Source organism: Neovison vison, chromosome 8 (assembly GCF_020171115.1).
Source record: "Neovison vison isolate M4711 chromosome 8, ASM_NN_V1, whole genome shotgun sequence".
Taxonomy (NCBI): domain Eukaryota; kingdom Metazoa; phylum Chordata; class Mammalia; order Carnivora; family Mustelidae; genus Neogale; species Neogale vison.
The window spans coordinates 113,966,834-113,984,362 of NC_058098.1; the positions used below are offsets into that span (position 1 = coordinate 113,966,834).

At 46.3% G+C, this 17,529-nt stretch overlaps 1 protein-coding gene and 1 non-coding gene across 4 annotated transcripts in view; one reads left to right on the forward strand and one right to left on the reverse strand.

Moving 5' to 3' along the window:
• The window catches only part of CDC42EP3 (CDC42 effector protein 3), a 39,190-nt gene extending 25,844 nt beyond the window's left edge, over window positions 1-13,346 (forward strand). For all 3 annotated transcript variants that reach the window (XM_044261736.1, XM_044261734.1, XM_044261735.1), the window contains exon 2: window positions 9,493-13,346. In XM_044261736.1, coding sequence (XP_044117671.1) covers window positions 9,738-10,502 — 765 coding nt within the window. In that variant the 5' untranslated portion in view covers window positions 9,493-9,737 and the 3' untranslated portion in view covers window positions 10,503-13,346. The remainder of the gene's footprint in view (window positions 1-9,492) is intronic.
• A 3,236-nt stretch (window positions 13,347-16,582) lies between these two features.
• LOC122916589 lies at window positions 16,583-16,719 on the reverse strand. The gene has a single exon (XR_006386234.1). It is a non-coding gene; the product is annotated as a U4 spliceosomal RNA (small nuclear RNA).
• Window positions 16,720-17,529: the final 810 nt, after the last annotated feature.

Here is a 17,529-nt window from a genome sequence, read left to right on the forward strand (position 1 = left end):
GTGGTGGTTGTGCGCCCCGGGTGCACGTGCTTCCTCTGGGAAAAGAATTAACGGCGCTGAACGCTCTTTTCTAGAACAGGATGTTTGTTTTTCTCTTCAGGCCTCAGGGGGCTTTTGTCACTGCAAAATTTTAATCTTTTGCCTTTTCTTTTACATCAAGTCAAATTTCTTTTGACAAAATTCTTTTGGTTGGTGTCTAGGACCATTTTATTCATTCTTGGTTGCTGACAAGGTGCAGGTACTATCTCTGCCTCCCTTTGATGTTGAGATCATGGTGTATCGCTTCTTCTTTGTCCTGTCAGACCTGGAGGCAGGTAATCTGTGGTGGCCATTCCATCCTAAAGTCACTTGCGTGCCAGTTGTCCTGTTAGCCAACCAGGAGCAATTAAGAGCACAGACTGTGGAGTCCAGTGGTGGCTGAAGTCCTAGCTCCTCCACGGCTTTGGCTGATTGACCTGAGATATGGGCTTAATCTAAGATTGTTTCCTAACAGGTACATTCATTACCCGCCTGGCCCATAGCAGACACTCACATGTTAGTCATTCATGTTCACCAGTGTAAATTCCTTAGAGAAACAGGCATTTCAATCTTACCACTTCCTTGCAGATCCCCCATAGACTTGGACTGGGGGTTGGCACTTGGGGAGCAAACCAACTCATCCCTCATGATGGAACGGTAGTAGGGGTTACGGGTTTAAAAACTTCTTGACTTGATGTTCACTGTGTACTCTGTGCAGTGGGAGGGAAAGAGAAGATCCAATTTGTGTCCATAGAAGAGCCTGGTTTGCCTGGTCTGAGAGGATGTTCATTCATTTTTGAACAAGTATTTGTGCATAGATATTTCCGTACAAATAACACAAGGGAGCCTGCCTTGAAAGTAGATGCAGAATGGGATGGCCACTGCCAGCTTCCAAAGATCACTAGTGCTGGGTATGAGGTGGAGAAGCCATGTTTCAGCCCATCTGGTGAGAATGAATGATTTTCAAGGGCTAGGCTAGATTGGGAGAATAACGTGGAAGATCCCACTGTCCTTTCTCCCTAACAGAGAAGAAGAGTAATCAAGGGGCGTAAACTTTGGCGTCTAATTCTCTTTCTGTATTGATAGTTTCATTGCTGCTTCACAGATCAGGTGGGCTCCACGAGCTGTTCATAGTAATGGCATCAAGCTAGAGTGCCTTCCTTGGTCCTTCTAGCCCTGACAGTGTGCCCCATGCAAAGCTAGTCATGAGTCAGGCATTTTGAGAGAACCTGGCCTCCTCCTGCCTTGCTCCAGCATCCGGGGATCGATGTCCATATTGAGTCCTCCCCAATAACCGATTTTAATAAGGAAAAAGGGTGTTTAATGGCCCATCTTCAAAAGTGCAGACTTTTCGAGGTGGAGGTGCCGTCTTCCAATTTTGCCTCTAAAAAACCTTTCAACTAGTACAATTAGATCCTATAAATGTGAGGCTTGTACACGAATTAGCAGTGAGTCTCCCATATGGTATTTTGTGGGTTTCTACAAAGCAGGTCGTAAAAGAAAAATAAATACAAGCTGTTGCTGAATCATAGACGAGACGTCCATTTACAAATAAGCGAAGGTGAGCTGTGTCAGACTGTTTGAGTGGGTCCATAAAATTGAGTCCGCTTGGTCTGGCTGTGAGTTCATGGGCTTGAGGGCTAAGCGGGTAGGGGCGGAGCTCACTGATTGTCACCGTCTTGGCACATATAGCGACGCCATGCTCAGCTTGGATGATACAGGAGAGGATAAGAATCTCAAAATAGAAATGGCATCTTCTTATCTTCTCATGGGTGGAGTAAAATAGACTAAAAATACAAAAAGCATCCCTTCAGGATGATGTTTATTGGGCATTCTTCTGGTTCCTTTTTTTTTTTTTTCTGTCTTGGATTTTGATTGAAGTTCGGTGTGAAACATCTAACACCATGATTTTTTTGCCCCATGAATTTCAAATTCTTTGATGCAGAGAAGCCCTCCTACAGAGGTTCGCGGAAGGACTCACGTGAGAGCCCACGCTGAGGTAACGTCTTAGCGTTTTTGAGCTAGCCGCTGGTCATCCCTATGTTAATAAAAACATGGCCATCTTCAAGTAGAAAGTCTTCTAGGTAAAGTCTGTGAGCGTTTTCACAGGCAAATGTGACAGGAGGCCATGAATGATCGTGTCCCTGGGTGGGAGACAGAATGAGCAGGGACCCGCTATGCACCACGGAGGAGGCCTGGGATCAGGGCTGCTCCCTGTAATGTCCCTCAGACCTCGGTCACACACCTGGCAGCCACCCACTCCATCTTTGAGAGAAGCCAAAATCTAGGTGCTTGGACCTTCTGCCCAGTAATCCTAGGGCCTCAGAGGACAAGTTAATTCCTTTTCTATTACAGTTTAATGAATCCTTCAGATGCCTAAAGATTAGTTTTCCCTCAGTCTGAGTTTTTGTTCAGCTGCTCCCCTCCTTCAGCTTCTCATATGTCATGACCAAGTTCTTTGTCTCCCTGTTGGACTCCACAGAACATGTAGGAACATGTTTCAGGTAACCATTATCCCTTCTGAAGTGTGGAGTCCAGGGGCGCCTGCGTGGTTCAGTCGGCTGAGCTTCCACATCTTGATTTCAGCTCAGGTCATGATCTTAGTCACGAGCTCCAGGTCCGTACTGGGCACCACACTTAACTCAGAGTCTGCCTGGGACCCTGTCTTCCTCTGGCCCTCCCCGGCTCTCTCTCTCAAATAAATATTTTTAAAAACCAATAAATTGTGGCGTCTAGGGCCAAATACAGTTTTCCAGGTCTTATCACAGTAGCGTTATTTTCCTGTTGGCGACAGAGAGAACTACCCCAAAGATGGCTGGGAGTAGAGAGGTTCATCATCCATCCCTGGGCTAATGGTTCAGACTTGAAGGAGGACCTGTTTCATTTTTCTGCTTGGGGCCCAGGTGGTGCGGCAGTGCTGGGTCTGGGTGCTAAAGAGGGGAGGCAAAGTGAAAAGTGATCAGAAGCTAAGATGTCCTTGAAGGATGTGACAACGAAGCAAGCAAGGGGAAGTCCGCACACACTCAACTTCCCGAAAGTAGAAGAAAGGAAAAAGCCCGAAGGTCCCTTGGGATGGTTTCTCCACCCCCCCCACCTGCCCCTGTTTTTATGCATGTGTGTTTCAAATTAACATTGCAACCTGTTTCATAAGATGTTAGAACTTTTTTTATCCTCTGTCCACTGAGAGTTACTCTAAAAATAATTAGTGGACCAACCAAACATTCCTATCATAAATGGGGTTTTTAAAATCTAAACCTCTTTCTTCTTTTCAGATGAGTTGCCAGTCCAGTCAACTCTTAAGTGATTCAGGAACTGATTTTTTTCGTGTGTCACTTCTTAACGAATCCTGTTTCTCTCCAGCTCCTGGCCACTCTGCTGCTTTGGTCTTTCTGGCATCATTCTATTTGCCAAAAGGATGGTAAGGAAGTGAATCAAAGGGCTGCTTCGGGGTTTTTTGTTTTTTGATTTTTTTTTTTCATTGAATTATTCCTGCTGTGATGATTTCTCTCGCTAACAAACACTGTCACTTGGGCTTCATTCTGTCACCAGAAAATTGAGTGGGTTAGCGTCGTGCAGGAAGGACGGCCCAACACGCTGCCATTCTTATCAAAACTGTCACTTCCCCTCGGGTCCTTTTATATCCTGGAACCCTTGGATGTTTCATAAATTTCTGTAAGCGGGGCCTGTGCATTTGCAGCTGGACTCTGGGTCCCCACATCTGCCGGTCGTTCTCTCTCACCTTGATGAAGGGTGACAAACCACTGGCCAGGGAGTTGACCCCTTTTGTTGGCAAATCTGTCCTCTTCCAGTGCCCAGGGACTGGGACCTTTGTTTTCTAAGGGATCTAACTTCCCAGATGAGTATTATCTCAAGTATCGAAGGGGGGAAAGAGGGAAAAAGAGTGATCCAAGAACACAGAGAAAGGGATTAGCAATCATGGAGAGTTCCAATTTCAGGGTCAAGAGGCAGGTTTTTTGAGGAAAGGCTACCCATGGGAAGATTTCTTCCTGTTTTCCTGTTTCTTTCTTGCCTTCCTGCCTGCCTTCTCTCTGACTGTCTGTCTTTGGATCTGAGGAAGACAGTGGGAGTAGAGGAATGATGGCAACACAAGAAAGCTGGAGAGCTGGGGGAGCCCCCAGTGTAGGCGGGCAGTGTCCTGCAGGTGTTTCTGTACCAAGTGGTCGCAGTAGTCCTGCCCGGTAGAAAAAGGCCCGCAGTTCTCTTCCTCTGGTCTGTGGAACCGCCGCAGGGCCTGCTCACCAGTTGTGGGAGAGTAGTTCACACCCGGCCTGTGAGCCCCTCCTTCCTCGCTCCCACCCCATCCTACTGCAAGCAAACCCCCTTCCTTCTGGGCAGAGGTGTCCGCCTGACTCAGGCTCCCCCACTGGGATTGGATTCATCCTTGCTCTGTCCACTGCCACATCGGTCAGCTGCCAGCGGCCTCCTGGAGCCCAGGTCTCCTTTTGTGAGAATGGTGAGCAGGGACAGGATTTTGTGCTGGACATTTAGGACCATCCCATTGCAGAGTGTCGTCTGGGTCACTAGCCGCGGTCTGGACAGGAGCCGTCTGCCCCAGCCCAGCGCCTCTTCCTGCCCACGCTTCCTTCCACCTGGACACTTGCTGCATCCTTATGTCTCTTGCCTCTTGCCTTTTCTCATTACTTTCTGACCACAAACCCTTCTCTTGGGAGATCTTCATTCTGCCAGGTCCCGCTGCTGCCTCTTAAACATGACTGCCTGGTCCCCGCAGGAAGAGGTGATTTTGTCCCTTGACCACGCTCCGGTGAGACAAGCTCACCTTTCTTTGGGGGGGCAGGGGGGAAGTCTCACCCACACACTGCCACCCTAGGTTTCAGCTTTTGAACACAGTTGCCCCCAAAATGTTTGTGTTACGATCCTGTGAGTCAGATTCAGTAGGTTTTCCGGAACCTTTATATAAAATTTACTCCAAGCTGCAGCCTGAGCCCTAAGCCGCCTATTTTGGTTTTTTGAGTGTTTGTTTGTTTGTTTATTTGTCAGAGAGAGAGAGAGAGCACACGCACAAGCAGGCAGAGGCAGAGAGAGAAGCAGTCTCCCCACCAAGCAAGAAGCCCAATGCAATACTCGATCCCAGGACCCTGGGATCATGACCTGAGCCAAAGGCAGCCGCCTGACTGAGTCACCCAAGCATCCCTATTTATTTGTTTTTTAAATAGCTAATTGCTCATTCAGTCAGATGTTTCAAAAACCCCCAAACCCTAAAAGGATACACAGTGAGAAGTTTCTTGCCTGCCTGCGTGCGTCTGTCGTATTCCATCCACTCCTCCCTGTGGGCAGCACTGTTACGAGTTTCCTGTGTGTGTTTCCAGCGAGACTTCATAGATCTACAAGCTAGGACAAGGAGGGCTGTGTACTTTGGCACAAGTAGATCTGTATACTTCAAAGACCGATATCTCTGAGCTCTTTCTGTATCAGCATACAAAGACCTGCTTCATCCTTTTTAAGGCCTGTATGGTACACATTTGTATCAGATGCACCTTAATTCAATTTAACCAGTCTTCCATCAGTGGACAGTTAGGCTGTTTCCAGTTCCAGACTGTTGTAAGTTCCTGGGTTGATAATTTTGTACATGAATTATTTCCCATATATGTAAGTCGGCACATCTCTGTAAGTGGGATCCTGGTGTCCAAGGCATGGGATTTGCAGTTGTGACAGATGCTGCCAAACCAGTTGCTACCCGGGGGCATCTGTTGGGGCTCCCACCATAGGTGTATGCAAGGCCTGACCCCCGCCACCTCAGTTCAGTGTGTCATCACATCTGTATCTTGAAAAGGCTTGGCAGTGCCCCCCTTCCTCACGGGGGAGCTGACTGAACTCCTGGCGAGTGTGCTTGTTCAGCGTCGGGACCTTCAGCTCGAGCCTGGCCACTTGGCGTTGAGCCTTATAGCCAGGTGGCCTTGGCAAAGGGACTCAAGACTCCTCGTCTGCCCTTCAGTGCCTCATCTGTAAAATGGGGCTGGGAACAGCAGCCTCATGGTTTCATATGCAGGAGCCACTGTGTTGGAACAGTGCCCAGAACACAGGGCTGCTTGCAGTAGTACTCAGGGTTGGTGGTTCCGATGAGTGAGTGTGCGCATAACCACCCCCCCACCCCGCCCAGGACCAGCCACTTTGTTGCCACTGAAGAAACTGCCCATTAGTTTCCTGTACTGGCAATGGCAGAGAAGATGCGGAAAAAACAGGCCAGGAAGGGAAAGGGGGCAGTGATGTACATTGGCTGAGAAGCCTGGGAGCCCAGAATATCCACAAAGGAGGAGAGGAAGCAGCCAGTGTAAGACGTGCTCACTATTAGATTGTGATCTGTGGGATGGAGGATGGTTGCCCCTGAGTGGAGGAGAAGGACAGGTAAGATGGGCGGGCGGGGGGTGGGGGGCGAGCTCCATTTCCCCAGCTTTACATCGCGAATCGCTACTCATCTAAAGTTGTAAAACTGACATTTTTGTCCAAAATTCCTTAAAAAAAAAAAAAAACAAAACAAAACCACAAAAAAGAACTCCCGTGTATTTGGGAGCACATAGCACCAGCGCAGAGTAGAAATTCAATACAAATTGTTGTTTGCAAAGTCCTAGAAGGCACATCCCTGTCAGGCAATATGTAATATTTACACTATGTAAATGTTTATAGAAAGAAAAATGCTTTTTACAGTATCTTCTCTCTTCTGCCCCTCCAGTCTCAATGCCTGCTGCGTATGTGGCCTTCACTCACCAACCCTTTCCTTTCTTTGTGTCGCTTCCTTCCCACCTTTGTGTCCATGCCACTGACCTAAAACCCAGCTTCGACCAGGCTGAGCCAGGCTCTGATGAAGGGCTTGCAGTGCCCATGGTGGTGGCCGTGGTCATGGCCGTGGCCAGGAGGGGAGGGAGAGCTGTGCGTTCCTGCCCTGAGCCCCTTCTGGGTCAAGTGTTTCCTCTCCCCTTCTCCCCAGCTCACCCAGTCCTTGTTCAGGTGCAGGGCAGTGGTGCGGGATCCCGTCAGCAGGGCAGAGGACCATTCACTGGCTGCATCCCCATGGTACTTTTCTGCATAGTTTGAAGTACTCTCCCTCGGTTTCTGGCCTCGCGTAACCTTGACTCCACAGACGGCCCTCACTTGCTCCTGCGTTGTGGGGGACACACTGTATCTTTCCATGGCAGCGGTCCTCCTGGCCGTGTGTGCTGAGGACACCACTCCAGTGGGCAGCTGGCCCTCGGGATGGCCTCCCACCTTCTGTGGGCTCGGTGTCCCCAGCAGCCCCTGCGAGCTGCGTTGCCCAGAGCGTGCGGTGCCCAGAGGTGCCGGGAGGCAATACCAGCTACCTGGGGTGGTAGGGCCTCGGGCTGTTAGACGCTTAACCAGGAAGTTCTGAGGTTGGGATCCAAGGCTTTGGATTTGTAACATTTGTGACAGCCACTAGACTCAAATTCGAGGAAAAACAGAACGTCTGGACCCGCCGGCCTGGCTTCTTACACACGCATGTCCTATTCTCCAGTAGCAGTCATCTCTGTTAGTGACACAGTGTTTCCTTGGGACCCTAACCTCAAATGGGAAGTGGCACCTTGGGGAGCATGTTGGAGCCAGGGCCTTCGTCAGGACTAAAGAGAACGAGAGATGGCAAGTGTGTGGTCCCAGGTGACAGCTGGGTTAGCGAATTCCGGGTTCAGACCCCCTCGCGCTGCCGGGGCAACCTCCCCGCACACAAAGGCAGGGATGGTGGGCCTCTCCCGCTCATCGTTCTCTGCCTTGTTGAGCTTGGGTGCAAGCCAGTTCCCAAACAGAGCTAGTTGGTCCCTTGCCCATGGGTACCAGGGCACAGTTCTTTCCACCTGCCACAGGGAAATGAATGTGAAGCTCTCGCCGAAAGGAAAGAAGTATGCAGCGGATATAGACACCCTCTGGCTGCTACAAAGCAAATGTGTCTGGCTCTCTTCAAGCCACCACCTGACTCAGCCCTCCAAGTATTTATTTATTTATTTGTTCCACTGCCCGTGGGAGAGGAGCCCGATGGGAGAGGTCTCAGCTGAGCCATTTCAGGAATTCTCACAGTGGGAAAGGTTTTAGCTTCCCCCATGTCAGCTGATGTGACTGAAGAGTTAGATTCTTTTTAAGAGATGAACAGTTTCTCCTCTGTAAGATGAGAACCTGGAGCCCCACACTGCCTAGCTTAGCATTTCTGATTGTGCTGAGTGGTGTATGCAAGGAGGGGGTGTGAGCCTTCCACGTTGGTAATGAGTGACCACAAGCTTGGTGGCTTACATCACTCTCTAGTGATTGTCCCACAGTTTCTGTGGGTTGGGAGTCCAGGCAGGGCTTCGCTTCGGGGTCTTACCAGGCAGTGAGCCAGTTGTCAGGGCTATGGTCTCATCAGACGCTCAACTGGGGAAAGAATCCACTTCAGGTTTCCTCAGGTTGTTGGCGAAATTCATCTCTGTTGGCCCTCCCTTTCCAAGGCAGCTTATCCTTTCAAGGCTAGTGAAGGGAGACTTTCTCAGTCTGCTAAGATGAATATAACCTAACCAAGGGGGGAGCATCCCATCCCCTTTGCCATATTCTTTAGGTTAGAAGCAAGTCCCAGGCTGTGTCCACAAAGGCATTAATGCTAGGAGCCACATCACGGAGGTTTCCTCGGGGTTCTGCCCATCCCAGGGAGAGGATACATGCTGTATCCGTAAATGTTCCAGAAGTATTCCCAAGTGAAGACCCAGCCTGTTATAGATGATCACACTGATTTTTTTCCGTGAAGCCGTTTGAATCTTTTCCTTCCATCTCAGAATGCCCCAGGTCCTGAAACCCTTGGCAGCCCAGTTCTTTGCACTGTGACATCCCAGCTGTACCTGGCTGTAGGTGACTGAGAAAGGGTGATTTTTTTTTTTTTTGACTCCTGAATCCCTGTTTTCTCATGTGTAAGAATGCAGATGGCTCCCTCTAATAACCACTGTCACTTAGTAAATATTTCCAGTCCCTTTGCTGATAGGACTGTTCGCTGTATTGCATTCCTTTTATTTAGACATGGAGCTCAATGACAAAATACTATCAGTCTTGCTAGTGTGAACACCAAACAAAAGAGAAAACACATTTGAAAGCAAATCTACTTGTATCTCGGAAGCTGAAATCATTCTGGTCATGTGCTGACAGCAGTACTTAGAACAGAGGGAAAATCTAAAATCTTAGACACATGTAGAAAATTGTGTCCATAGCCATGTTTAGAAAGTGCTGATGTCATAGGTGTGATGTTTTTCGATCGCTTTCTTTTTTTCCCTTTTCTCCCCCTGAAAGAAGACTGTGGTTAGTGGACCCTTAGTAGAAAACCCGAAGATCGAGAGAGAAGACAAAATCAAGTGTGGCTCTTGACAGAACTGTTCCTGCCATTATGCACAGGCTCTGGTGAAAAAGGCAGGCCCTGGTGAACCCCAAAGGGCAACGTGCTAACTAAAACCTGCTTTGGTTTCCTTTTTCCAGGTTTCTCCCCACCGTGGAAGGGGTTGGATGATGTACCTCGCTCTCTGGGACACCCCACTTGGCTGTAATCTCAGGAAGGCCTCTTAAACCCCGGCTCATCCCGCAGCCACTTCTGGAAGCTACTTGAGAGGAAAAAAAAAAAATGATGTGACAGGTCCTCTCAGGAAGGATTTTCAGAAACCCAGCATCCGCAGAAGAAAGTGGCCCATTTCCCTTTTGCAAAGTAGACATTCTCGGATCCCAAAATGCCAGCCAAGACACCGATTTACCTAAAAGCTGCCAATAACAAGAAAGGCAAGAAATTTAAACTGAGGGACATCTTGTCCCCCGATATGATCAGCCCTCCCCTCGGAGACTTCCGCCACACCATTCACATTGGCAAAGAGGGCCAGCACGATGTCTTCGGCGACATCTCCTTCCTACAAGGGAACTATGAGCTGCTCCCGGGGAACCAGGAGAAAGCGCGCCTGGGCCCCTTCCCTGGGCACAGCGAGTTCCTGCGGGCCAACAGCACCTCCGACTCCGTGTTCACAGACACGCCCTCCCCGGTGCTCAAAAACGCCATCTCCCTCCCAACCATCGGAGGGTCCCAGGCACTCATGTTGCCCTTGCTGTCGCCGGTGACATTTAGTTCCAAACAGGAGTCCTTTGGGCCGGCCAAGCTGCCCCGGCTCAGCTGTGAGCCGGTCGTGGAGGAGAAGGCCCCAGAGAAGAGCGGTCGGCTGGAGAACGGGACAGGCCACCAGGGAGATGTCTCATGGGGCTCCAGCGGCTCCGCGTCACAGTCCAGCCGGGGCAGGGACAGCCACTCCTCCAGCCTCTCCGAACAGTACTCTGACTGGCCGGCCGAGGACATGTTGGATCATCCCGCCCCGTGCCAGCTCGTCAAGGAGAAGACGAAGTCAGAGGAGTCCCTCTCTGACCTCACGGGTTCCCTCCTCTCCCTGCAACTCGATCTGGGGCCTTCCTTTTTGGATGAGGTGCTGAATGTCATGGATAAAAATAAGTAATGGACACCGCGGACTCTTGTCCTTTGGGGGAAAAGGTATCAGAAAATAAAAACTGAACTAACCACAGTCAAAGAGAAGAGCTTCACTGGCTATGTGTGCAGTTGTGTGTGATGAGTTTTCTAAAATCATGTTCCTACGAAATATTTTTTGTACCTGTGATGCCCTGTTTGCAAAAACAATTAGGAAAAAAAAAACAAAAAACAAACAAACAAAAAAAACCCCGTCCTGGCAGAAAGGAAGTGAGTCAGTCAGAACCCATTTTCGGCGGGCATTGCTAATGTTCAGCTCACATTTTTTTGTTTCCAGAAACGTAGAACTCTGGCTCGGCCAGGATTGGCACTAGCTACGAAGGGCTGCACACGTCCCGTTAAAGAACTTGACAATACTCCAGCATTTTCTGAGCAAGAAGAAGTCAAAATTTAATACCTAAGCCTTTTTTTCTAGACTCTTTTCTATATTACCTTATTTGGGCTCACCATAGCGAATTCTTCAGTGTTAAAACTGTTCTCTGTTTTCACATTTGAACAACTCTATGGGTTCGGGGGATTTTCTCGTAGCTCTTACATATCCCGATATATTCTATCTATATCGCGCAATTTTGACCGTCAGCTACATGTTGGTAAGACACAAGCGAAGTATTACTGTAACTAAGTTATTTTTAAAGTTAAAATATATTTTTATGTGCCTTTGGCTTTTTATTGCAGAGTCTACATTTTATAGCTCCTACATCAGATGTTGTCATTTGACTTATTTCCATTGGGGTTCCATTGTAAGCTGCGTATGTATATGTTTGGAAAAGTGTATTCATACTTAGCTTTATTTCTTTCTCTTCATCTGTTAGCGTACTTTTCACAGCATCCAGCAATGGATTGTTAAGTTTAAAGGCATAGGTTACTCATGATGCTTCTGCAGAGACTGTGGGCTACACCATATAATGTTATTTGGAAGTATAGGTATTTTAGTACAGTACATTCTTGCATTACATAGGTACTTCATGCGACACAATAAAGAGTAAATGTTAAAATGAAATTGCTTGTTTATAGTAATAACAGGGCTAGAAAAATGGCTTCTCTAAAGTGTATGTGAGCCTTTAAAATAAGAGGCAATTTTCATCCACTCTACAGTTTTGATTTTTTGCCCAAAGGTTTGAGAGTCCAGAAACAGGACCCTTCAGTTTTAGGAAAAATGAACATGTGAGATCAGAATTTTTAAGTCAACACTTAGGCCAGCCTTTTAGTATATGTGCTGCCGAAGCAAGCACTAGGCCAGCCTTTTAGGACTCATTTCTATGAATCTCCTAACCTTACATTAACACACTTTGTAGCAAGCTCTTGTAACCCCAGTCCCATCCTTGTTGGACAGATGTTTCCTTGCTGCAGGTGCCATATAAACAAGATTAAGGAGGCTAAAAAGAAGGCAGTAGAGAACATCCTCCCCCCATAAGGAGAGATGCCTGAGGACGTCAGTTAAGGAAACAGGAAGAGGAAATGTACACAGTTCCTGCCCTGCTGTCAACCACCCTTCTTGTCCCTTCAAAGTCCAACACTTGCACATAATAACTTTCATTTCTCCTAGAACTATATCCCTGAAATGACTTCCTCTCTCAAATACGTCAATGATTGTCCCACCTGGTTTGGAGTTGTTGCAATTCTAACATCTGATGGCCTGAAACAATCTCTGAACTTAGCAGGGACACACAAGACAACTCAACAACTAGAAGAGGAAACCAGTTTCCCTGGAGCACAGAGTACCTGCCTTAACTTCCCAGCTGCATTTCTAGCCCACGATTTTCTAGCATTCTTTCTCTGTTCCAGAGCTTTTGAACACTCTTCATCTTTATTCATGGTCATGTTTATTCTCATTTTACTCTTCATCTGCAGCATGACCTCAAGGAGAAGATAAACTACTAGGTGAAACAGTAATGTTTGCGTATTTCCTTTGTTTGGGTTTGTTTGATAGAATCTAAGTAATAATGCATCCTTGCTGGTATTTAGCTATATTACACTTTCTCTGCCCCCTCTCACAGACAGGCTCCCATTAAGTTCGGTGTAATTGAGAGGGCACAAACATGCCCCTGTCACAGAGGAAATAGAGCCACATCCTGCTTATGATTTTGTTAAGTCATTTCTCCATGGCAGCCCTTCTAATACCTGGTTCTTTCTCCAAGGAGCAGGTGCAGAGCTGGTGGTGGCTTTCTGCAAAAAGGCGCTTTGAACTTGGCACCTGCTGAGAGCTGAATTGATGTTCTCAGTCTGTGAACATCCTCCCACTTTAAACCTAATGGATCAAGATGCACGTTATTTGCAAATTCAGAATGATGAGCCACCTGTAACCCAACAACCAGAAAAGACACCATGCAATTTGTGTGAAATAGAGACTCTGTGTTGTAGGCAAGGTTCTTGGAGGTGATCTTTTCCTTGGGTGAGGAGACCTAACAGAGGACATGCTCTATTACTTCTGCCTCAAATTATTTGCTTAAAAAAAAAAAAAATCAAAACATCAGGATACTTAGCTCTTCCCAAATACAAAGCCATAATTAACACATTTCATTGAGTCAGGCCCCTGGCAACAAATGCAGAAGACTAAACTGGTTGAACAGAAACCCAGGTCTCCAGAGTCATGGTCTCCATTATGTTATTCATACTTAGAGTTTTTTAAGTCTCTGCACAAAAATGCTTGAAGTCATGGAATGGAGAAAGTCATGAATCCATTAACTTGATAAATGTTTTTAAACAGACAAAAAAGTATACATTCCATGATGGCTTTGCTCCTCCTAATATGAAGCCTGGTGAGACTGAATCGTTTTGTTGTGAAACATACAAACAATAAAGCAAGTTGACGTGATGGTTTCTCTCCAATAAGAGTTTCTTTTTTGGAAACTGTTAACAACCTATTTCTTAATTTAGCAGTTGTAATAAAGTCCTCAGACTTTAGAATGAGTCTACCAAACTAAAATGAATGATCGACTTTTTTTTTTTTTAAGATTTCATTTATTTATTTGACAGACAGAGATCACAAGTAGGCAGAAGAGTCAGGCAGAGAGAGGGGGAAACAGGTTACCCACTGAGCAGAGAGCCCGATGCAGGCCTGGATCCCAGGACCCTGAGATCATGACCTGAGCCGAAGGCAGAGACTTAAACCCACTGAGCTACCCAGGCACCCTATTATTTTTTTTTTTTTGACAAGTCAATAAGCCACATACAGAATTAGGTTACTGGCTGCCCCCCTGTGTCACCACCCATACTTTTCGGCCAGATCCAGCAACACAAGAGAAGTTTCCAGATGCTAAATGATAAGCTAGCATTGACCCAGACAGGTAGGCCACCTTCTGGTTTATTTGGCTGTATAAGGCTTAAGAATGTCACAATACCCAAAACAATATTCCCACATTAAGTTAATGTGTGACTAAGCAATACAGTTATTTTCTAAAGAAGATGCTGTCCCTGGTTGGTTGCTTGATGGCCATGTTTGTTTGTTCTGATGGTAACCTGGAGAGGTACATGCTTAGTTGGGTTAGATAGCACAAGAGTTCATCCAGCCTGTCTTCCATCTGAGAATGTTGAATTCTCCTTATTCTTAGGGCACGTGATTAAGAAGTTGGCCTAAACATTTCTTACTTGAGTAATCCCCGTTATCTGCCATTTCAGTTATTCGTGGCCATCCACTCCTAGAAATAGATGATCTCCCTGACCAATGGCCAAAAGGTCAGCAGTAGCCTAACGCTATGTCATGATGCCTACTCGCCTTATGTCATCTCATTCTGCCAGCATTTGATCATCAAACATCGCAAGAAAGGTGACTACAATAAGATATTTTGAGAGAGACTGACCACATTCACATAACTTTTATTACAATCGATTGTTATAATTGTTCTATTTTATTATTAGTTATTGTTAATCTTACTGGGCTTAATTTAGAAACTAAACTTTATGGATGTATAGGAGAACATAGTATACATAAGATTTGGTACTATCTGTGGTTTTAGGTGTCCTCTGGGGGTCTTGAAACATATCCCCTGTGGATAAGGGGGGGGACCAATTGTAATATACTACATTTAATTGTCCTCCATTTGTACTTAAAAAGAAAAAATCTGTAGTGAATTTACTTCCATTGGCTTCCAAGAGAGGTCAATAATCTTTATTCTTTGAAGTTCAGGCAAATTTCCAACAGATCAGCACTGGGGATAGGTAGGTAACAACATCTACCCAATTCAGGGTCACTTTGCCAAATACAGTTAATGTCCCAGAGTCTCCTTGTGCAGAGATGCCTGCCACACATCGGAATTAGGGAGGCTGAACTGGTAAAGTGGGTGTTGTGCTTGCCATAAAACAATTATTGGAGTGAGTCATAAGACATGTGTGATATGTTGCCAAAAGTTCATTAGGGAAAAAAAGACCTTTGAGTTCTGGGGAGGGAAAGTCCTGGATGGCTTCATGGGAGAGGAGGACCCAAATAGTGAGATTTGCTTTTCAGGAGAGGGAGAATATTCAGGAGGAAGAAGCTTATGAACAAACAAAAGGATATACTGCCTCCTAGAAGGCTTTATACTCCAGACAGTCCAAGAACAGGGATCAAAGTAGAAAATGCTCAGGTTCAAGCCTGGAAGAGTTGGGCCCATGCCTGTGAAGGGTCTCCCGGTGGAGTAAGAAGACTCTGGAACCTGAGATTGCTGGACAGGTGGCTCCCAAAGTTAGAAATTTATGTGTAAAAGGACATTACATGAAACTAAGCTAGACATGAGCATGTCCAGTTAACAGTGCCTACACTATGACCCAAAGGCCAACCTGGGGACACCTCAACTGTGAGGCCAGTGAGCGTTCAGGGAAAGTCCTTCATGATGATGGAAGAAGCAAGAGGGACAAAGTATCTTTTGAAACAACACAAGATGAAAGTTATTATTACAGTCCCTGGACTGAACCTACTTGGGCCATTGTCCTGCCAACAGAACCTCCAGGTTGCTTCTTCATGCTCCCTCTCAGCCATCTTTTCCCAGTTGGGTTGCAATTCCTGCAAGATTAAGGGATAAAACTCCTCAAGAAATAAAAAAAAATTTAAATGTTGTTGAAAAGTCTCAGCTGAGAGGAAAACCAGCCCAATGGAGTAGAAACAAACAGCCCCTGGCATTCTCGCCAATGCCTTGAAGTTCACAGGCACAGAACGAAGTCCCGGAAAGAGACAGAAGTCCTAGATGCCTGTCAGTACTTGCCTCTTCTCAGCAGTGACTTCTGGGATACCCACCCCTCAGGGAAGACCACATTCAGCCATTGGATTAGCCCTTCCCCTACAAGGTACATCAGGAAACCAACATCTCAGCACAACACGAAGTCCCCCACGTTTACAACACAAATAAACACCAGTGAGAAATGGGAAGATCTTTCCATTACATTGGGGTCTTGAACAAAGATGCCCTTGAGGTACTGTTTCCACGGAAAAAATTCCAGCTTTGAGTCACAAGAAATGTGGATTCAACCCCCCAAAGGATGTGTTGTCCTCTCACCCATGACCAGAGTTGTTTGTAAGTGAAATAGGCAGAACTTGAGTGACCCCAAAAAGACAATCCCACTCAAAACAATTTCTCCTTTATGTAGCTATTCCCAGGGCCAGAAAACCCACCATTAGAGATGGTTCTTTTGGGTGAGGCACGCTAGGCAAGGAGTCCCCTTAGAATACTCCCGGAGTATCAAAATCTTAAAGCCTTTAGCAATGGGATGTGAACTTGTTTATCAGACATCTACTCTAGGAACACAAGCGTCTAGCAAAGGGACCGGGGCAAGGGACACACACACACAGAGTTAAGAGACACCAGGAAAAGGGTGAAGAGTGAGTTCACTGAACGCAGAACTTTGCCTGGAACCTAATAAAAGAGGGGGTGGGGAGACAGGCTTTTCCAGGATATTTACCTGTCACCAAGGGTAGCCTTCACCAGAAGAGATAATAAGGGTTATAGTTGGCTGCTCTCCCTTGTGCAACCACTGCAATCAAATTTTGAATCAACGCTAGTCAGATAACACAGGAAGAGACTAAAGCGAAGCTCTCAGTGATGGGCGTGGTTCCCCTCACCCTACAGGCTACAGGGTATTCATGCCTTCATGCCCAACCGTTGATATTTCTGAATCACTGTTGGATCTTCTCTCTGCTTTTCTTCCTCTTTTTCAATTAGCAATAATCGTGCCTCGGATAAACCTCATTGGCTACGATACTGCCACTGCGCAAAGCTTGCTTTTCTTCCTCTTGACCCTAAACAATGACATCTTAGTGATAGGGCTTCTTTAAAGGGATTATGATTTTCTTCTAGAGTCTCCTTTACAATACTTTCCCTGCATTCTGAGGTAAACCATTCGCAATTCTCCAAAACACACGAAACTTTGCAAAGCCTGAAACAATATTTAAAATGACACTCTGCATTTATCAGAGTAAGCAGTAACGTCCAAATAACCCTTTGTAAAGTAAGCAGAGGCGTTGTTGAAAGCAGGATAAGAAAATTGCTAACTATCTTCTAACCCCTACTCTCACTGCATGAAGATGAAATTGGGATGGGACTAGACACAAGAAGGAAAACATTTACAGTGTTCTGTCTTCCGATTTTTTTTTTTTTACCATAAATGGCCAGTAGGGAGAGCAGACAAACACAAGCTTAGATATTAGATTGCAATCAATAAAGTTCTCCCGTCCTGGTAGCAGACCGTGGGTCCTGTGACCAAATAAAACACTGTTTGTGAAGATTTGCTCCACAGTAACCCCCTTCTTTAAAAAAAAAAAAAAAAAAAATGGTGGCTTTACTGTTATTAAAATGGCCAATTTTCAACACAGTTGGCTCTCCAGACTTCATAAGCACATTGAAAACTGATCAAGTGTTTTCGATAACGGAGAGGGGAAATTGTGTCCTGATAGATCAGAGAGGAGGGGAATTAGGATCTTCCTCGTGGAGACCCCAGTCCCAGAGATTGCTTGAACCAGAAGTAAAAGAATACAAGTGAAATCGCCCCCTCTTCTAAGCAGCGGTGAAATGGGGTTGCAAAGATGACAC